At 42.8% G+C, this 22,930-nt stretch overlaps 1 protein-coding gene across 1 annotated transcript; it reads left to right on the top strand.

The window, feature by feature from the left end:
- The first annotated feature begins 11,434 nt into the window (after window positions 1-11,434).
- On the top strand, window positions 11,435-22,284 carry NEFL (neurofilament light chain). The gene is made up of 4 exons (XM_035139989.3): window positions 11,435-12,903; window positions 18,186-18,310; window positions 19,415-19,731; window positions 21,633-22,284. The coding sequence occupies exons 1-4, from the start codon at window positions 11,848-11,850 to the stop codon at window positions 21,821-21,823; spliced, it is 1,689 nt and encodes a 562-aa protein (XP_034995880.1). The 5' UTR covers window positions 11,435-11,847; the 3' UTR covers window positions 21,824-22,284.
- The last annotated feature ends 646 nt before the right edge of the window (window positions 22,285-22,930 follow it).

The following is a 22,930-nucleotide window of genomic DNA, read 5'->3' as shown; positions in this document are numbered from 1 at the left end:
AATACGTGGCTGGGTACAGCTAGTATAAAATAAATACAGTAACAAGATGAAAGATGAAAAAAATCTTTTTTAATAATTCCAATGGCACCTTAAAGATCAACTAAATATACTTAAGCTTTCAAGGTATGAGTTTTCATGTGTAATACACACTTTGTCAGATACTCTGAAGCAGAGGTCGCTTCAACCTTATAACTGTTGATGACTGTTATGGCAGTTGGTTCCACAGGGAAGGGCAAGGGATTTTTAAAGGGATAGATGACCAAAATTAGTTTTAGTATGTATAATGGGACATGAATCCAATATCTCTATTCAGACCAGGTCTCTCCATAGTTTTTAGTTTGGTAATGAGTTGTAATTCAGCAACTTCTCTTTCAAGTGTATTTCTAAAATTCTTTTGCAAAAAGACAGCCACTCTAAGATCTTGTATAGAATGTCCTGGGAGACTGAAGTCCTCTCCTATTGGTTTCTCTGTTTTATGATTCCTGATGTCAGATTTATGCCCATTTATCCTTTGGCGTAAAGTTTGTCCTGTTTGTCCAATATAGAGAGCTGAAGGGCACTGTTGGCATTTGATAGTATATATAATGTTGGAAGATGAACAATTAAATAGGCCTGAGATGGTATGCTTGATGTTATTGGGGCAATAATGATGCTGTATGGGTGTATGTGGCAGCAAAGTTGGCATCTAGATTTATTGCAGGCTCTTGTCAACCACAGCAAACTATGGCAAGTTCTTAAAGAAATGGGAGTGCCTGATCACCTCATCTGTCTCCTGAGAAATCTCTATGTGGGACAAGAAGCTACAGTTAGAACTGGATATGGAACAACTGAGTGGTTCAAAATTGGGAAAGGAGTACGACAAGGTTGTATATTGTCTCCCTGCTTATTTAACTTATATGCAGAATTCATCATGCGAAAGGCTGGACTAGATGAATCCCAAGCCGGAATTAAGATTGCCGGAAGAAATATCAACAACCTCAGATATGCAGATGACACAACCTTGATGGCAGAAAGCAAGGAGGAATTAAAGAACCTTTTAATGAGGGTGAAAGAGGAGAGCGCAAAATATGGTCTGAAGCTCAACATCAAAAAAACCAAGATCATGGCCACTGGTCCCATCACCTCCTGGCAAATAGAAGGGGAAGAAATGGAGGCAGTGAGAGATTTTACTTTCTTGGGCTCCTTGATCACTGCAGATGGTGACAGCAGTCACGAAATTAAAAGACGCCTGCTTCTTGGGAGAAAAGCAATGACAAACCTAGACAGCATCTTAAAAAGCAGAGACATCACCTTGCCGACAAAGGTCCGTATAGTTAAAGCTATGGTTTTCCCAGTAGTGATGTATGGAAGTGAGAGTTGGACCATAAAGAAGGCTGATCGCCGAAGAATTGATGCTTTTGAATTGTGGTGCTGGAGGAGACTCTTGAGAGTCCCATGGACTGCTAGAAGATCAAACCTATCCATTCTTAAGGAAATCAGCCCTGAGTGCTCCCTGGAAGGACAGATCGTGAAGCTGAGGCTCCAATACTTTGGCCACCTCATGAGAAGAGAAGAATCCTTGGAAAAGACCCTGATGTTGGGAAAGATTGAGGGCACTAGGAGAAGGGGACGACAGAGGACAAGATGGTTGGACAGTGTTCTCGAAGCTACGAACATGAGTTTGACCAAACTGCGGGAGGTAGTGGAAGACAGGAGTGCCTGGCGTGCTATGGTCCGTGGGGTCACGAAGAGTCAGACACGACTAAACAACAACAACAACAACAACAATGGCAGGGTCCATGTTAAGTCTGGTTGTTGTTGTATTGTGTATGAGGAGCTATTTAAGATTGGGTGGCTTTCTGTAGGCAATGAAAGGTTTTCCTCCCAGAGCTTGGGAAAGAGAGCTGTCATTATCTAAGAGATGTTGCAAATCTCTTGTGATGCGTTGAACTGTTTTAACTTGAGAGCTGTTTACTAGTGGTGTTCTATTGTTTTATCTTTTGGGTCTACCTTGCAGTAAGTTCTCTCTGGGTATCTGTCTGGCTTTATTGATCCTTTTTTTTAATAGCATCAGGCAGGTACAGTATTTTAGTTCCAAAAAGGTTTGCTGTGGGTCTATTAGGTGAGAGTCCCTGTCTGTAGAGTTGGAGCAGATGCGGCTGTAACGTAGGTCCTGGCTATATACAAGTGATTGTTTGGTATGTTTAGGATGGTAGCTGGAGGCATGTAGATATGATTGTGAATCAGCTGGTTTTCGGTATAAGGTGGTATCTATACACCCATCTTGTATTTTAATAGTAGTGTCCAAAAATGTATTTCTTGCATAAATTGATTCATTGTTAGGTTAATGGTGGGGTGAAAAACACTGAATGCCTGGTGGAAAGTGTCCAGAGTCTGTTGACCATGTGTCCAAATAATAAAAAATATTGTCAATGTAATGTAGGTACAAAAGAGGTTTGAGTGGGTAGGAATTTAGGAAATGTTGTTCTAAGTCTGCCATGAAGATTTTGGCGTACTGTGGGACCATATGGGTACCCATTGCTGTGCCACTAATTTGGAGGAGGAAGTCATCACCAAATTTAAAGTGATTTGGAATATCTGCCACCATGATACAGAAAAAGGAAGGCTTCTGGTTTTTTTTTTGATGAAAGTCAGTTTAAACTTTTTTTAGCTAATTATAAATAATTTCCCAAAAGTTTTTTTTACCTTTTTACACTTCCACCACATGTGGTATATTGTTCTCTCAGATTCTTTACATTTCCAGCAAAGGTTTGAGCTGGTTTTACACATTTTCGCCAGCTTGCTGGGTGTAATGTACCATCGATAAAACATCTTCATATAATTTTCTTTTAAAGTATAACAAGCTGTGAACTTCAAGTCCTTTCTCCAAAGTTTTTCCCAGGCTGCCATCTGTATATTGTAACCAAGATCTTTAGACCACTGGATCACCACTGATTTAATCTCCTCCCTTTTTACCTCCCAATCCAACAGGAGCCTATACATTTTGGAGAGTACCATAGTTTGCCCTTGCTTTGTAGTAAGTCTTTCTCAAATTTCGAAATTTCAGTAGCAAACCCTTTTCTTTTGTCTAATTTGAATATGCCATTCAGTTGATGGAACTGTAACCAGTCAGTTAAATGATTTCCACAGCAAGAATGCTAATTGCAAAAAACTGGAAAAGTGAAACAGTACCAACATAAAAAGAGTGGCAAGAGAGATTATTTGATTACCTTGTGTTGGCAAAAATGACGACTGCAAATAGGGGACAGTCTAAACAAAAAATTCAAAAAGAGTGGGAGATTATTATTATTATTATTATTATTATTATTATTATTATTATTATTAAAACAAACGCGCCCTCAAATTAAAATCTGGACTTGCTTCGAATAATTTTTGCAAAACAAAATACAGTTTACAAATACAACATATTGAGAAGGGTAGAAAAGATGAAATGAAAAAGAAAGTTTATCAAGCTTAAAATCAGACCTGTGTTGAGGAGGAAGGAAGTCTATTAGAATAGAATAAGAACTAAAGAGATAAAAGGAACAACTGGCAAGTTTGGCCTTGGAGTTCAAAATGAAGCAGGGCAAAGGCTAATAGAGTTCTGTCAAGAGAACAAGCTGGTCATCACAAACACTCTCTTCCAACAACACAAGAGACGACTCTACACATGGATATCACCAAATGGGCAGCATCGAAATCAGATTGATTATATTCTCTGCAGCCAAAGATGGAGAAGCTCTATACAGTCAGCAAAAACAAGACCTGGAGCTGACTGTAACTCAGATCATCAGCTTCTTATAGCAAAATTCCAGCTTAAACTGAAGAAAGTAGGAAAAACCACTGGGCCAGTAAGATACAATCTGAATCAAATCCCTTATGAATACACAGTGGAAGTGAGGAACAGGTTTAAGGATTTAGATTTGGTGGACAGAGTGCCTGAAGAACTATGGATGGAGGCTCGTAACATTATACAGGAGGCAGCAACGAAAACCATCCCAAGGAAAAGGAAATGCAAGAAGGCAAAATGGCTGTCCAACGAGGCCTTACGAATAGCGGAGGAGAGGAGGCAAGCAAAATGCAAGGGAGATAGGGAAAGATACAGGAAACTGAATGCAGATTTCCAAAAAACAGCAAGGAGAGATAAGAGGGTCTTCTTAAATGAGCAATGCAAAGAAATAGAGGAAAACAATAGAATGGGGAGAACCAGAGATCTGTTCAAGAAAATTGGAGATATGAAAGGAACATTTCGTACAAAGATTACCATAATCAAGGACAAAAGTGGTAAGGACCTAACAGAAGCAGAAGACATCAAGAAGAGGTGGCAAGAATACACAGAGGAATTATACCAGAAAGATATGGAGGTCTCGTACACCCCAGGTAGTGTGGTTGCTGACCTTGAGCCAGACATCTTGGAGAGTGAAGTCAAATGGGCCTTAGAAAGCACTGCTACCGTAATAACAAAGCCAGTGGAAGTGATGATATTCCAGCTGAACTATTTAAAATTTTAAAAGATGATGCTGTTAAGGTGCTACACCCAATATGCCAGCAAGTTTGGAAAACTCAGCAATGGCCAGAGGATTGGAGAAGATCAGTCTACATCCCAATTCCAAAGAAGGGCAGTGCCAAAGAATGCTCCAACTACCGCACAATTGCGCTCATTTCACACGCTAGCAAGGTTATGCTTAAAATTCTACAAGGCAGGCTTAGGCAGTATGTGGACCGAGGACTCCCAGAAGTGCAAGCTGGATTTCGAAAGGGCAGAGGAACCAGAGACCAAATAGCAAACATGCGCTGGATTATGGAGAAAGCTAGAGAGTTCCAGAAAAACGTCTACTTCTGCTTCATTGACTATGCAAAAGCCTTTGACTGTGTCGACCACAGCAAACTATGGCAAGTTCTTAAAGAAATGGGAGTGCCTGATCACCTCATCTGTCTCCTGAGAAATCTCTATGTGGGACAAGAAGCTACAGTTAGAACTGGATATGGAACAACTGATTGGTTCAAAATTGGGAAAGGAGTACGACAAGGTTGTATATTGTCTCCCTGCTTATTTAACTTATATGCAGAATTCATCATGCGAAAGGCTGGACTAGATGAATCCCAAGCAGGAATTAAGATTGCCGGAAGAAATATCAACAACCTCAGATATGCAGATGACACAACCTTGATGGCAGAAAGTGAGGAGGAATTAAAGAACCTTTTAATGAGGGTGAAAGAGGAGAGCGCAAAATATGGTCTGAAGCTCAACATAAAAAAAACCAAGATCATGGCCACTGGTCCCATCACCTCCTGGCAAATAGAAGGGGAAGAAATGGAGGCAGTGAGAGATTTTACTTTCTTGGGCTCCTTGATCACTGCAGATGGTGACAGCAGTCACGAAATTAAAAGACGCCTGCTTCTTGGGAGAAAAGCAATGACAAACCTAGACAGCATCTTAAAAAGCAGAGACATCACCTTGCCGACAAAGGTCCGTATAGTTAAAGCTATGGTTTTCCCAGTAGTGATGTATGGAAGTGAGAGCTGGACCATAAAGAAGGCTGATCGCCGAAGAATTGATGCTTTTGAATTATGGTGCTGGAGGAGACTCTTGAGAGTCCCATGGACTGCAAGAAGATCAAACCTATCCATTCTTAAGGAAATCAGCCCTGAGTGCTCACTGGAAGGACAGATCCTGAAGCTGAGGCTCCAATACTTTGGCCACCTCATGAGAAGAGAAGAATCCTTGGAAAAGACCCTGATGTTGGGAAAGATGGAGGGCACTAGGAGAAGGGGACGACAGAGGACGAGATGGTTGGACAGTGTTCTCGAAGCTACGAACATGAGTTTGACCAAACTACGGGAGGCAGTGGAAGACAGGAGTGCCTGGCGTGCTATGGTCCGTGGGGTCACGAAGAGTCGGACACGACTAAACGACTAAACAACAACAACAACAAGAACTAAAGACTGGATAACGTAAGTCTGTGTGTAGATGCTTGCGGATTTATGGATATATGTTTATCATTTATTTTGTGTTTTCTTCTGTAGTTTGTTTTCTAAGCCTATGTGCTGTGATAATGAGTTCATCAAAAGCATTCACAAAAATAATATAAAATAAATAATTTATCATTTCTTCAATTTTTTAAAATTTCAACTGACCTCCCTCCTCCTCAAGGATTTCTTTATATGCTGCCCATTTTTTCCTCATATTCTTTTTCTTTAACGAAATTGCCTCTAATGGTGATAGCCACCAGGGCGTGTGTTTTATGCTCCATGAAGTTTTTGTATTTATCCCACACCTCATGCAGCGATCTTCTTATTACGTGATTTGAAAAACCTCTATGTTAACCCAGAAGTAGTACCTCAGGTTAACAAAATAAAAAAATTCCTTCAGTAGCACCTTAAAGACCAACTAAGTTTTTATTTTGGTACCAAATAAAATAAATACCAAAATAAAAACTTAGTTGGTCTTTAAGGTGCTACTGAAGGAATTTTTTTATTTTACTTCGACCCAGACCAACACGGCTACCTACCTGTAATCAGGTTAACAACTTTGCCCCAGGATGAGAAGAGAAATTTGCGCGGCGGCAGCAGCGGGAGGCCCCATTAGCTAAAGTGGTACGTCAGGTTAAGAACAGTTTCAGGTTAAGAACGGACCTCCAGAACGAATTAAGTTTGTAACCAGAGATACCACTGTACTACAGGGAAACTCAATGAGCTTCAGCCCCTATTATGTGCCTATCCAGGAAAGCATGAATTGTTGATTTGACTGCAATAAATATCCCACACAATGGACATAGTAACTGCTGCCTTCCTCATGAGAAAATGTGTGGCGTTCATCAAAAGTGATTATGCAGAGGTGCTTTTTAGCACAGCAATAGAAATCCCAGAAACCCTTGATGCTGAGCCCCCGTAAGCACTGCAAGAGGAGGCAGTATGTCTATGAGGGTCAGACTCACTGTAAGGATGCAGTCATCCAGAAGAAATCTTTAAACAGGAGTCCTTCTACACTCTTGTTGACACTGCTCATGTTTCAGTTGAAGAGCAATTTGAGCAGCTTGATTCTTGTACCACTTTGAAAAGCTACCAGAACAGATGATTACCGATCTATGCAGAGCCCTTACCAATGGCAACCACTTCAACGCAGACGGGTGCAGATCTTTGTGTTGAGCTGGCCCATCTCTGTCACATTCTACCACCCGGAACAGACTAAACACAAGATGCCCTGCAGTGGGTGCATGGCACCAAAATGACTGGTGTCTTACCAAATAGCTGGGTAGCACTATAAATTCTCCTAAGGCTTCCCGTTGTATTTGTAGAGCTTCTTAAAATGAAAGCTCATCAAACCACACCTGTACTGTGTTTACCATGGCAGATGAGAGGCTCACATCACTTGCTGTCTGATCCATCAAGAATGACATTGTTAAAAATCTTGATCCTTCAGCTACTTCAAATATATGAAAGGATGTCATATGGAGGAGGGAGAAAGGTTGTTTTCTGCTGCTCCAGAGAAGCGGACATGGAGCAATGGATTCAAACTTCAAGAAAGAAGATTCCACCTAAACATTAGGAAGAACTTCCTGACAGTAAGAGCTGTTTGGCAGTGGAATTTGCTACCAAGGAGTGTGGTGGAGTCTCCTTCTTTGGAGGTCTTTAAGCAGAGGCTTGACAGAAATATGTCCAGAATGCTTTGATGGTGTTTCCTGCTTGGCAGGGGGTTGGGACTGGATGGCCCTTGGGGTCTCTTCCAACTCTATGATTCTATGATTCTACTTTGCTACGGTTGCACAAGCCAAAGCTAAACAAAAACAAAAAAACCCACATGTGACACAGAAGAACTTTCACAAGTTTTACCTTTAGTATTTTATTTTATTTTTGCTTTGTAGCAGTTCCTATATTTTGGTAACCTTTCTTTATTTCAAAATACGGTACACATTTTTACTCTTTAAAAATAATAAATAAAAGTTGTAAACAAAAGAGGTATCCAGTTGGTTTCTTACAGTTTATAGCTTTGTTTTATTATTGTTATATATAATTTTTATAGTGCTTATAATTTTTATAGTATTTGAAGTGCTAGCCGCTCACTACCTTGCCTCAAAGAAAAGCTGTGTCCACTGATTTTTACCTAGCACAAATAACATCAAAATGGAAATTAAAAGCAACATCATCATCAACAACAAAGCTAATAGAAGGAATATCATTTTTGTATAGTATCCAAACAAACTTCAGAACCTTGGGAAAATACAGGTTACACTTTAAATGTTTTAAAATAGTTTTTAATATGTGGCAAATAAATAAATAAATAAATAAATAAATAAATAAATAAATAAATAAATAATAATTGCTGTGTTGGGGGTGGGATAAACGTTTAGTTGGGGTTGGGGATTATTTTAATTTTAGTATAACTGTAATTTTTATTTTATTTTTAGTTTCTTCTGTTTCACTGGTTTATTGTATAGTCTGTATCTGTATTGTATAGTCTGTATCTCATATTCTGTTCTGTTCCCATCGCTCAGACCGGAGCTCCCAGGGCTTTCTGGCAGTTTCCTCACAGTGAGAAGTGAGGTTACAGGCAACCAGGCAGAGGGCATTCTTGGTGGTGGTACCCCCCCCCTGTGGAACACCCTCCCTTCAGATGTCAAGGAAATAAGCAACTATCTTACTTTTAAAAGACATCTGAAGGCAGCCCTGTTTAGGGAAGTTTTTAATGTCTACCATAATGTTTTACCATTTTTTATGTGCTGCAAGCCACCCAGAGTGGCTGGGGAAACCCAGCCAGATGAGCAGGGTGTTAATAAAAATAATAATAATAATAATAATAATAATAATAATAATAATAATGCCACCCTAGCTCACTGCAGACAGTACACTGAGCTCAGCTTGGTGACCATCCAGCTTGTGTATCCCTATATGGTCAAGAGCATACCTAGGGGTTGGTCAGGTTGGAACCTGCCAAAGGCACAGGCTTGGTGTGTGTGTATGTATGTGTGCACCAAAAACCATCCCTCTCCACTCTGGCTTGGAGTGACTAGAAGCCCACCTGCCCACCTGCTCCCCAGTCCACTCTTCCACTGCTCTGGGTGGCTTGGGAAGGTACACAGACTCCTCCACCAAGGGTGCAAGTGTGGGGGGTACCAACACAGCTCCTTGCCAAGGGCAAAAGGGTGCCTAGGCACACCTCTGTGTAGAGTAGGCTACATTCCACACAAAAGGAAGACATTTCTACACACAGCTACACCCCCCCCATCCATTCTGGCAAGCAAGTTGTCAAAATTCAAGGACACATTTCACCCAGGCAGAAGCACTCAATGAGGCTTAGTGAGGGGTGTGGCTTAGGGAGTGGGGGTGTGATCTGGAAGAGTCCTGAGGGTCGGACAGGGAGTTCTGGAAGGCCAGGCTAGAGTTCAGCCCACCTGGGGTAACTGCTGACACAGAAAAGACTTCTGGCTGCTGTGGATCTTGGAGAGGCACTGCCCAATCAGAGGAGACAATATTGAACTGGTCTGATCCGGTATAAGGCAGATTCTTATACTGTGTTTTGTTTAGTTTAGTTTTAGAGATCTGGATCTCTGATGACGTGTCTTTTAGGCTTGACTGGCATTGCTCAGCGGTGGGACTGAGAAGACTCAAGTTTGAATCCTCACTCAGTCACGAAGATGGTGCCACTGTTAGCTGGACCTGCCTCAAAGGGTGTTGTGAGAGGAGGGGGCAGAGATACTTAGCAGAAAGTTGGGAGAAAGGAAGCAAATAAATGCCTTAGAAGCATGTATGCTTAAAATGACATCCTGCCATGTTGTGGGACTGAACTCTTGCACAGAGAACCAACTCTGGGGCTTAGCTGTAGCTCAGATTAGGGCATGCTGAACGTTGTTGTTGTTGTTGCTGCTGCTGCTGCTGCTGTTTTGTTAATTAATAAAATGTGTATACTGTACCACCCTTCATCTGAAGATCACAGGGTGGTTTACAAGATAAAAATGCAAAATGAGAACACAAAATGCAGCTGGGTGAGGACTGGTGTTATATGATCAAGCCTCCTTCCAGTCACATTCAAAGGCAACCGCATATATAATGCATTACAGCAGGCACGTCCAACAGGTAGATTGTGATCTACCAGTAGATCACTGGATGTCTGTGGTAGATCACTGCTAGATCACTGGCACCCCTAAAAAAAGCTCACCCAAAATTTTCCTCCTCCCTAAAAAAAGCTGAACTATGACCTGAAGCCCTAAACAAAAATGGGCCTCCCTCCCTCCTAAAAGAAGTTCAACAAGTTTGACCTAAACCCAAAAAACCAGGGCTTCCCTTCCTTAAAAAAACTCAACAGCTTTGACCTGAACCCCCCAAAAGGGGGTAGATCACTCCCAGTTTTTAACTCTGTGAGTAGATCAGAGTCTCTTGGGAGGTGGCCACCCCTGCATTACAGTAATTTAACCTAGAGTTTACCAGAGTGTAGGCAGCACAAGCTAGACTATCCCTACCCTGATAAAGTTGCTACTGAACTACTAGGAGAAGCTGATGCAAGGGACTCTGAGCCACTAAAGACTCTTGTGCCTCTAGTGATAGCAGTAGTTCCAGAAGTACCTGTGCACAGGCTGAACTCCACCTATCCAATCAAAGGAGCCATGCACTAACAATGCTTCAGTCATATATGGAATGAGCTTCAATTTATTGGCTCTCATCCAGCTCACCACGGGAAATTAATGCTGGTCTAGTGCCATATATGCCACTGTAAAGGAAAATTAGGGTTAAATGCACATGAGTGGGGGCGGGGAGGCAGGCAGGGAGTAGGAGTTACAGAAACATGCCCAACTGTAGATTTATATAAAGCAGCTGCATTCACACAGCACTTTATTCCATTTTCCTGATGTTAATCTAACTTAATTTCCACATTACATTTGAGCTTTTATATGAAGTAAAGCCACTTCCAGAATACAGCAAAATATAGAACAAATAACATGGAAATGAGCACTAAACTTTATCTGTATTCCACTGTATTTCTGGAAGTGGTTTTTGCATTGTGTGAAAGCTCAGAAGATATATTGTGGAAATTAACAGTTACAGAAATGTCTGGGAAAGGAATAAGCTGCCCTAGGACTGCATCTCTCACACTGACATTCAACTGTGTCCCTTTTCTAACATTTCTTACCATGGGATTTAGCTTTCAAGCTATCAACATAAAAATATAATAATGAGAATAGAAACCCAGAGTTTTAATCCTTACGTGGCCAAAATGGCACCACTCACGGACAAGGAGGAACCTCGACATTTTGTATAAGTGCAGAACATCTTTCCGGGGAAGTCGACCCCCCCCCCCAAAACCTTAAGAAGGCGAGGCCTTGAGCATGCAGAGTCGGTTCATAAGGCTAACTGCTTGGATTCAATAACGGGCGGGCGGTGGGGGGGGGGGAGAAAAGTCCAGGGAAAGGGCGTGGCTGGCTAGAACCCTGGACAGTCGTGCTCTGCACCACAACACTTCATTGCAGGTAATGGTAACAGTGAAATTATATCTTTAAAGAAAGAGCACGACAAAAGACTTGACGGGTTGCGAACTAGGCGTGGCTAAAAAAGGGAAGAGGGTGGACCCAGTCGTTCCTCGGGAAATTCTCGGGCTCCCTGCTCTGGGAAGACCGGAAAAGGCAAGGGGTGGCTGGCTGGCCGGGGAAAGGCTCCGCCTGCCCGCCTTCCCTTTGCGCAGACAGTCTCGCTCTGCTCCTTTGGCACCCAGTCCTTCGAGCTGTCGTAGCTGCGTCAGAGCCTCCCCGGCGGTATAAATAGGAGCGAGCGTGAGCAGCAGTCCGCAGAGCAGCCTCTCCCCCTCTGTTCGACGGCGGCATCTTCTTCTCTTCCTCTTTCTCCCCTTCTCGCAGCGCCCGAGCGGCAGCCGACACCATGAGCACCTACGGCTACGAGACTTACTTTCCGTCGTACAAGCGGCGCTACGTGGACAGCTCCCGGATGCATCTGTCCAGCGCTCGGAGCAGCAGCGGCGGCGGCGGCTATGGGGTGGCTCGCTCCACTTATTCGAGCCTCTCGGCGCCCGTCTCGTCGGTGTCGGTGCGCCGGAGCTACACGTCCTCCTCCTCTTCCCTGCTGCCCTCGGTGGACAGCCTGGACCTGACCCAGGTGGCGGCGATCAGCAACGACCTGAAGACCATCCGGAGCCAGGAGAAGGCTCAGCTGCAGGACCTGAACGACCGCTTCGCCTGCTTCATCGAGCGCGTCCACGAACTGGAGCAGCAAAACAAGGTGCTGGAAGCCGAGCTGCTGGTGCTGCGGCAGAAGCACTCCGAGCCGTCGAGGTTCCGCGCGCTTTACGAGCAAGAGATCCGTGAGCTGCGCCTGGCCACCGAGGACGCCACCCACGAGAAGCAGGCGCTGCAGGGCGAGCGCGAGAGCCTGGAGGAGACCCTGCGGGCCATGCAGGCACGCTACGAGGAGGAGATCCTCAGCCGCGAGGACGCCGAGGCCCGCCTCTTGGAGGTGCGCAAAGGCGCCGACGAGGCAGCGTTGGCCCGCGCCGAGCTGGAGAAGCGCATTGACAGCCTCCTAGACGAGCTGGCTTTCCTCAAGAAGGTGCACGAGGAAGAGCTGGCCGAGCTCCAGGCCCAGATCCAGTACGCTCACCTCTCCGTCGAGATGGACGTCTCGGCCAAGCCGGACCTCTCCTCCGCCCTGCGCGACATCCGCGCCCAGTACGAGAAGCTGGCGGCCCGCAACATGCAAAACGCCGAAGAGTGGTTCCGCAGCCGCTTCACCGTCCTCACCGAGAGTGCCGCCAAGAACACCGACGCCGTCCGCGCCGCCAAGGACGAGGTCTCCGAGAGCCGGCGCCTCCTCAAGGCCAAGACTCTGGAGATTGAAGCCACCCGTGGCATGAACGAAGCCCTCGAGAAGCAGCTGCAGGAGCTGGAGGAAAAGCAGAACGCCGACATCTCCTCCCTCCAGGTGGGTCTTTATCCTTTTATTACACTGACATCCCCACCATTCTTCCAAGGAGCCCCTCCCCCTCCAGTTTTAGCCCTGTGAGGTTAGGGTCCAGGTCACTCACTGAGCTTTAATGGCTGAGGGCTGGGGATTTGTAGGTCCTGGTGGCACTCCCAACCCAGGGATGGGGAGCCTGTGCTCCGCTGGCTGGGGCTGATGAGAAGTGGAGTACAACAACCTCTGGAGGGCCACAGGTCCCCAATCCCTGGCTCTTAGGAGGCTGGTGGAGTTTTTGTTGAGTGCATTTCCTTTGCAACCAGAAACAAGGGAGGCAAGAGCATGGATGAGAGGAGCCAATCCAATACACTTTTTTTTTTGTGCTGCCCAAGGTAAAGCAACAAATTGTGTCCTTCTTTCCCCTCTCTCAGAAGGAAAGGAAGTACAACTGCAGTCCTATAGTACTCACTGAGTAGATCTGCATTGAAGTGCATGATTAATAACTATCAGTTTGCCCCCCTTTCATGAAACCTCAATATCAGCTGCCTGGGGCAACTACCTCACTGCCTAATGGTACCAGCCACCCACCACACCCTTCCCATGGGAGGAGGTATGATATCATCTCCTCTGCAAGAGTGGGGAGAAGCTACCGCTAGCATCCCTCCCCCCGCTCTGTTTCCTTTGTATGAAAATGAATTATTTATGCAGCCAAGAGCGTGCATATGCCTCCCCACCCCCAAGATGGGTGGCAGGATTTTTATTAGAGAAAAAAGCACAGGCGGGAAAGGTTAACTTTCCCATCTCCAGCATGGACACACTGCTTTCAGACTTTGACGAGCACAGTTGTGCATGTCTTTTAACACCTTTGTACTTGGGCTTGGGCAGCTGCTATCCAATTATAGGGTTGAAGGTGGGTGTAAGGATGTGTAGCTCTTGTCCAGGCATTTTCAGTTTGCCAGAGGACACAGTGGGTGTGTCTGCAGCAGACATTTCCCACTCGGACTTGACAGACTTCTTAAACACTGACTGGGAAGCCACTTCCGATGCCATCAATGGCGCTTACTTCCAAGTGGCATCTTCTAATTTAAGGTAGAGTGTTCGGAACCCCTGAGACACGGGCTTGAAGTGACTCAGCCCCAGAAATTGTTCAGCTAGAAAATGCGTAGAAATAGCTCAGTGCTCTTAATAACAGTCCATGTGGCATGTGTGCTTGCTAATGACTAGATATTAGCATGGTTTCTCTCCCTGCTCCCCATCCCCAATTTTTATTTTCCAAGCAATTATGTATTGTGGCATCCCCCCCATCAATGTGGAGGTACAGTCAGATTGAGATCTTTTGGAACTTTATGATTGGGCAGGAAAAATGATGTTTCTCCATGTGTGGCATGAGGTTGCCACATGCCACACATGGCATTCCCCACCCCCATTTTTCTCTCCCATGCAAGTATGTAATTTGACTGTGAATCTTAAGTAAATTCTGCTGAAACCAATGGAGGGTGGTCTGGAACACCACCCTAATTCACAGCTCAAGGTGCTTGGGATTTAGCCTATTATAATGCAAAGTGGAAAAAAGTTTGCTTGAGCACATGGTTTTAATAGACCATGCTTCCAGGAAAGTGGTTTTAGAAAACATTGGCCAATCTCATGGATTTTCATGAGATTTATCTGTGCAGTCCCATAAGCACTTACTTGGGAGCTGGGTTATGCCATAGTAAACACAAATGTCATATATCTGTTTAAATTCTGTTTAGATTGTGAATTAGGTTGCTTGTTTGGGTCCTTAGGAGGTTCTGAGAAAGTGGTGACGGCAAATAACAGTCACAACACCCTTTGAATCAAATATGTGCCCTTTATCAGGTTACCACATGACACATCTAAGGAGAAGGAAACAGGCCCTTTCCACCGCATATCACAGTAGGCATTATTATGTATTATCTGTCACTTTTGCCCCTAGATGCACCACCAGGCAAATCTTGCTGAGTTTGTAAAAGTCAGCCATCTAATGGCAATGTCCCCTGTATCCAGCATCCCTTGATAACTTGCTTCTCAACCAGTCCATGTTAGATGTTTGAGAAATGTTGGGATACACACAAGTTCAATACTGCCATGATTAAAGTGTTTAACTTGGTTAAAATTCATGCATTCCATTTAATACATTTGGAGAATGTAATTCTTGTCTCTTGTCCTAGACAGAGCTAGGTTTTCTGATCCCAACAAAACGCGGCAGCAGCCTCCAAGTAGGTAATGGTGCAATGCACCAACATCTGCTGGAGGATGCACCAACATCCGCCTCCACTTCTGCCCCACCCAGTTTAACTTGGGAGCTGTCCAGCACACCAGGGTCTGAAATCAACGCCTGCTTGCTGCAATACAAGATTCTTAGCCATGTAACAATGTTATCTATCCTTTTTATTCTTAAATTCTAAGGCACCAGCTGTATCACCACATACCACACAAACCTATCTAGATTTAAGCCAACTTATTCCCTGGGGTATTTAATATTTAAACAGAACTAAATAATCTTTGTAGCATCATATGACTGAAGGTTGAGTCTAATCTAGTCCCTTGATTCTAATCTAGTCCCTCGTGATAAAGCATAATTCAGAATCAAAATCTTAAATCTATATTCCTATTTATCTAGCTCAATTCATTTTTAAACCAGGCTGTATGGGAGGTTTCGGAGTTGGTAGACATTTTTTAAAAATGCAATTTCTTGTTACACTAAGACCTAAATTCAGGGTCACCCCATAATTTATTGAACAAAGTTTGGTAAGAACAAGAGCAAATGAAGTTAAAACCTTGTAATGCGTCTGACTTAAAGTTTCTTCTGTTTTAATTCTTGTTGCTTTGTGGTGCCTTGCAAAAAAAGATAAATGGACAGTGCTAAGAATACATTAAATAGTAAGTTCCTTTGTTGTTGTTTTTAAATAGAAAGTGCTCAAAATGAAAAAAGAGGGGGACCACCTTTCAAAATAACCATGGAAAAACTGATAAGAAACTCCTCACTTTGGCAACTATACAATATATTCCCAGTTCAATACACTCCTGCATTGCAGGGGGTTGGACTAGATGACCATTGAGGTACCTTCCAACTCTACAATTCTATGATTCTGTCTATGATTCAATGATATCTGCAGGGACAGAGAGAGAAAAATCTGTTATAAAATGCTCCCTATTATAAAACAAAGAATTAGAAATACCCCAGTTAATTCAGATCAATAACTGTTACAATTTAATAGGCAGCACAAACTATAAACTGATTAAGCTTCAGCTTTTGGATCAAAACTATACATACAATACAATCCTAAGCATACTTACTCAGAAGTAAGTCCCCTTGCATCCTTTGTCTCATTGTAAGCAACAAAGTTAAAACTAGCATAAAACCAAATGTTTCAGTTTCACTAGACTTAGCATTATAGTCAACAGCTAAAATCAAATACAGTAAATGCTATTAACAATGCATAGTTGAACTACTATTCAGTTGCATGAATATAATTTTAATTCTGGGTGTTTGCTTGTATGTGTGATTCTTCATAAGGAGTATATTAAAAATAAATGATGTTTCTTTGTTTATGCCATGCCTATTTGTTATTAAGCTGGAAGACTGAACTAAAAAGCTGATATCAAATGAACAGGAAACTGTGTTAATTACACTGATACATTCTTCATGACTTTCATTAGCAAGATCATGCTGAAAAATCCAAAAGATACAGGGAGAATTAATGATAAGCAAAGGAAAAAAGAACTACCGGGAGTTCATAAAGCATTAAACAACCCTCTAAATGTATCCTTTGAGGACTGCAACTAGAATACGTTCTTGTCAATCTGACCTACAATTTACTAAATAGCAGCAGCTGAATTTAAGATTGACTATTTCTGGAGTTTGATCTGTTGAAACAAGTTCCAGAATCATAGCCATATTACTCTGTTGCTGCAAAACCAGTCCTTTTGCACAATATAAAGACTAACACATTTATTATGGCATAAGCTTTTGTAGACTCAAATCCACTTCACCAGATGCACTGCCTAGCCCTCGGGTTCCCATCATGGCATCCATGGGCAGATAATCCTTGGTACTCAGCAAGGTTCCAGGCCCCTCTGAAATTTTAAGCTTTTTTTTTTAAGTGGATTTTTGTTTTGGTTGCTTGGGGAAAGTGTGCCTGTTTTGGGATGTATTGCCTGTTTCTTTCTATCTCTGTTTTGTTTGGGTTTGAAGGAGGGGGGAGATTTTGAGCACCACCAGTTTTTCTTCTTTGAAATAGGCACCTTGCAAGCCTCTTAGATGTGCCCCCAGATCCAAAAAGGTTGGGAACATTTCATCTAGCCCATGAAATCTGATGCGACAATGTTTCTTAGTCTTTAACTGGCTGCAAGAGTGCAAACTTGCCTATATCAGCAGTGAGTCAAAGTGAGTTCAGTGGGACGTTCTCCTAAGTTTGTAGCCTTAGTTCAGGCATCCCCAAACTGCGGCCCTCCAGATGTTTTGGCCTACAACTCCCATGATCCCTAGCTAACAGGACTAGTGGTCGGGGAAGGTGGGAATTGTAGTCCAAAACATCTGGAGGGCCAAAGTTTGGGGATGCCTGCCTTAGTTGGTTTTTGAATGAGACCAGCATTAGAAGCAGATTTTCTCCAATCTACAGCAAGTAAAGTAAAGAAAGAAAAGGGAATAGGTGTGTCTTGGTCTTCTGTGGATTGTGCCCATTATGTATAAGCAAGTTCTGTTGGGACAGGTTGGGTATAAACTGGCTTTCTTTAAGTTTTAAGTCAGTTTAACAAAATTTTTGGACCAGGTTTCGAGCCCCATTCTTAACCATGGATAACGCCAACAAATTTAGCAGTGGAAAAAAATATGATTTAGGCTGTGAACACACAGAACAATTAAAGTAGCCCCCCCCCCGAATTCTGAGAACTGTTGTTTACCAGAGCTGCAGTTCCCACCATCCTTAGCAAACTACAGTTCCCAGGAATCTTGCAGGAGGTGTATTTTAAATATATGGCATGTACTCAGCATTACACATATGGCATACAGAATAGAGTGGCTTAGAAGAAATACAACCCTATTTTTCAAATCCTCCTGAAAGTTGTTTGGTTTTTTTAATTTGTGGAAATGCAAACAAGCTTGTGATGGGTTACATGAAAAAAAGTTAGAAGTGTCAGATACCTTTTGAAATTTCAAGCATTACAAAGTGACTGGACCACTGAATGTGAGGAACACTCTCCTTTGTCAAGGAATGGTAGCATTTCTCTGAACTTTACAAGAATGAATGAGTTCGTGCTCTTATCTCTTTCCTTGCTCCCAACAGGATACAGTCAGCAAATTAGAAAATGAACTGAGAACTACAAAGAGTGAAATGGCTAGGTATCTAAAGGAGTATCAGGATCTTCTCAATGTGAAAATGGCTCTGGACATTGAAATCGCAGCATACAGGTAATCTCAGAAAAATGTTCAGCAATCACAGATTTATTTATCCCTCCTTCTAAAAATAAATAAATGTAGTTTTTATTTTTGTGTTGAAGACTGTGGTCAGCTGAAATTGGTGGTGGCCTTTACACATGCAATGTCTTGACAACAGGAGTGCAATATTTTGTTCAGTTTCTCTGCTTCAGCTAGTTCCAAAATAAATAATTTTAACTGATCTCTAACATATGATTTCACTGAAAACTTAGAAATAAAACTTCTGTTGGAATTTGGCAAGCAGTATAGCTGTGAGCTGCATTGGTCTTTCACAGACCGGTGAAGATTTAAAAATTGACGAAGCTTCTAAATAGATTTCATGACCAGACTTCATGGCCATTGAAAGTACATTAAACTTTGAAGGCAGCCTCACCACCATCTAGTGAGGGTGAACTCATGTGAACATGAACATCTGAGTATCAGTCCTCAGCTGACATGAATCATGAATCCTGCCTCTGAAGGATGCCACATCCATGTGCAGCCTTGGTCATCTGCAGTTTCTTTGAGCAGATGAAGACTCTGTCTCAAAGAAATGGTTGCTCAGCTTTGATGGTGATGATCATGCTTAGCTCCTCAACAGATGGCACCAGCTGGAGAAGATGGGAGCCTCCTGACTCTCAGACGGGTTCTGGGAGGCACCCAAAGGGTGCATTTTGGAAACAAGCTCAGTAGATTTTATAAAATTATAGTTTCAGACAAATAGAAGATCAGGCCAAGCCCTCAGTGTCACAAACTAAAAAAAACAAGGGAAGGTGAGTACAAGGCAAAAAGTAGAGAATAGAGATCTGTTTGATGATGTCAGAAGAGCGTGGCAAGCTTGAAATGGGTGCTTCTATGCAGCTGGGCCCAGACTGCTTTCTTTCTGAAAGCAGAAGCCAAGTCCTCCGGGATGCATCTTTGGTTTGTGCATATAAATAGGATTGGTGTGTGTGTGTGCATGCATTTTACTCACTCATGGTAAATCCATTGACATGATATCATTGTCTAATAGCAATCTCCTTTAATAAATTTCCATCTTGGTTTCCAATATGCCAATTGCCTGATGCTCATGTGCTTCTTCCTCCACCCCCCTCCCAGGAAACTTCTGGAAGGTGAAGAGACCCGGCTTAGTTTCACCAGTGTTGGAAGCATGAGCAGTGGTTATACGCAGAGCGGCTCCACCTTTGGAAGGTCAGCCTACAGTGGTTTGCAGAGCAGTTCCTACTTGATGTCAGCCCGCTCCTTCCCTGCCTATTACTCCAGCCATGTGCAAGAAGAACAGATTGAAGTGGAGGAGACGATTGAAGCATCCAAAGTAGAAGAGGCCAAAGAGTCTCCTCCTTCAGAAGGAGAGGAAGAGGAGAAAGAAGAAGGGGAAGGAGAGGGAGAGGGAGAAGGGGAAGGAGAGGAAGAAGGTACAGTTGTTGCTTTCTCCCTTCCCTAACAAAAAGAGCAGAATTTGAAATTTTAATGAGTTCACATATTTTGAAATGGCTGAACTTTTAAATTTAGAGATGTTTTAGCCCCAAATTATGACCCTTATAGCTGAATTATCTGCCATTCATTTCCTATTATTAAGATGCAGCTTTTTTAAAAAATCACACACACAGCTTTATTGTGGTACATAGACCCAAAACACAGTACAACAATAGTATATATCAACAGTTATTAAGGTGTAAGGTTGGAGACAGGATGTTTGTGTTACTGTGTTCCGTGAAGTGGGACTATTGTCCTTTGTTTGTTTCTCTTTGCTGTCTGATGAGAAAGAGGAAGGAGCTAAGGCAGAATGCTCCGAGTGTATTATATGTAAATAAAGTAGATTAGCCAAAATGCTGTGCTACTGAGGTCTGTTACGCAAACTGCTAACACTCTGCAGATCCCTACCGGTAAGTGTGCTGCTGCTTCTTGGTATAAGTTGCTGTCATGTTCGGGCTGAAGAAAGTGTTTGAAGCTCCTGAACGACTGACCAGGAGAGAGAGAACATGCCAGTTGGGCATGTGTCTCTGCCAGGGTCCTACACAAGAGTAGGACAATCCTAACTGCCAGTAGAGGAGCTTTAGCCTGTAGTTATTGATTTCTGATTTTTATAAAAACAATAATAACACTTTTGCTAATATGAAAAACATAATATGAAATGCAAGGATTTATTTATTTATTTAAAAAAAACCACTTGTAAATTAATCTTAGAAGTTTGCACATTTGAAGTTTGCTTTGGTTCCATTTACTGCAACAAGATGGTGTCCATTATGGAGCAGAGTGCTGTTGGTTCCAGTGTTTTATTTATTCCATTTAAACCGAACTATTTGCAGAATCAATGAATCCAATATTAGATAAAATCAGAAAAATAATTTTAAAAAACCCTTTTGAAGACTTCAGAAGCAGGGCTGGCCCAGTATGTTCTGCTACTTGAGGTAAAACATGAATCCCCTTCCTCCCCATCATGGCGCATAGTATCCCTTGGCATGCACAGAAACTGGTTTAAAGGAACCTTCTCATTCAGATTAATAAGTAGAGCAAACATAGGGTTGTATCCACAGGATGTCTGACTAATCTAAGAAGCTCTTCATAAACTTTGACTTATTTTCAAGAAGCACTGTCTTGAAAGCACCCGCCTTCTGGACAAAATAGAGTTTCCCCTTGTTGGAATTTAAAGCCATCCTCTTTCTACTGATCCAAAAGTAAGAGCTGTTCCACAGTGGAACGAACTCCTTCAGAAGGTGGTGGACTCTCCTTCCTTGGAGGTTTTTAAGTAGAGGTTGGATGGCCATCTGTCATGGATGCTTTAGTTGAGATTACTGCATTGTAGGAGTTTGGACTAGTTGACCCTTGGGGTCCTTTCCAACTGTATCCAATTCTGTGATTCTGTGTCCGTGGACTTCAGTGGGTCTGTTTGGAGCAGAATCAGCATTGGCTACAACCCATAATCTACCATGCTACTTGCCTGCTCTTCTCATATAATCAAAGAGATGAGGCCAGGGCATAGCTGAACGTTTGCTCTAAGGCATGGTATTCCCCCCCACACACTTTCACACACACCCCTTTTTCCTGCATTTACCCATGATAAATTACTTGTGTTGCCTGAACTATCCATGTTGGGAAGGCCCGGGAAGTGAGGGGGGCAGCTGCTGACTTTGCCTTCTGCTCCCTTACTTTGCCTTCTCTTGTTGAGAAATGTATGACCATGAAATGCTTTCAAACAGGGCTTACTCCTGATCTTCTCCAAGTGACTATATAACAGCATCCATTGCCAACTCTGTCTACTTCACGCTGCAGTGAACCATTCAATCTATTTGTTTTTTTGTACCTTTTCTTCCAGGAGCCACGGAAGAAGAATCTAAAGAGGGTGACGGAGAAGAGGAAGAAGGCGAAGGCGAGGAAGGAGAAGAAGAAGAGGGAGGAGAAGAAGAGGCTGCTGAGGAAGCAGATGAGGGAGAGAAAAAGGAAGACGAAGATGAACAAGAGGATGCTGGTGAAGAAGAAGCCCCTAAAGAGAAGAAGAAGGATTGATATAGACTTGGATGTAGGTTTCCCAGATAGTTTAAGTGACTGAGCTAAAATTGCTGTGCCATGTATTTAAATCCCCCTAATGTTCTTAGGTTTAAAGAAGTTAATTGTCTCTATGCCTCTGTTTCCCCCCTCCCCCTTTGATGCAAAGGAACCCCAACGCTTGCCATGTGTCCCACTGGCTGCTACCAAACTAAGCATGGTGTCTTCTAATGAGTCCCAGAGCAATGTGCAATTTGGCTGATTCAAACCCAAATAGATACCTATATTTAAAAAATAAATTTTAAAAAAATCAAATTTTAAGAAAGCAGGGAAGCCAGTAGGGAAGGGGGGGAAATATATATATGTCAAAGCTACTTTCAAAGTTGTTCTGGAAACCTTGGATGGTGACTAACAATAACAACAACAATGAAGTCTGTGAAATCAAGCTAGTCAATAAAGTTAAAACAAAGCTGCATACACAATTTTTTTTGGTGTGTCTTCAGTATTTCTCATTCATGATTTACTGCAAAAAGTTTACAGCCAATTCTATAAATGATTGGAAGTAAGGCTCATCATGTTTTGTAGGGCTTACTCCCACGTAAGCCCATGTCTGATTGCTACCTTTGAAACTAAACACATTGATGGTGAAGAAACCAATGGTGAATGGTGAAATCCATCCATTTCAGTGATAGCCACATGCAAGAGTGAGCAACTTTAAGCCTGCCTCTGGTGGAAAATAATTGTTGGAACCAAGATAATGAAACAAAAAGAGCGTGAAGAGGATGTGTTGGGATAACACTGAAACTGATTCCTCTCAAAAGCTTTGCAGAGAAGAATAGTGAAAAGGGAAATCACACCTCTTGTGTCCTCATTAAGAGTAGGCAGGCAGGCAGGAAATCACCAGACATTTTCCCTGGAATAATCCCAATCATATGTGGAGCACATAACACCCTTCAACTCAAGAGTGGGGGACTTGTAGCTCTCCAAACATTGTTGGACTACCATTATTCCTAACCATTGACTTTGCTGATTGCTGGAGCTTATGGGAGTGGGAGTCCAACAACATCTGGAGGGTCATATCCCTCCTTAACATCTAAGGAACCATTCACTAGCACAGCCCATGTCATT

The sequence above is a fragment of the Zootoca vivipara genome, chromosome 14, assembly GCF_965207765.1.
Source record: "Zootoca vivipara chromosome 14, rZooViv2.hap1.1, whole genome shotgun sequence".
Taxonomy (NCBI): domain Eukaryota; kingdom Metazoa; phylum Chordata; class Lepidosauria; order Squamata; family Lacertidae; genus Zootoca; species Zootoca vivipara.
This window is presented reverse-complemented; position numbering and strand designations above follow the sequence as displayed.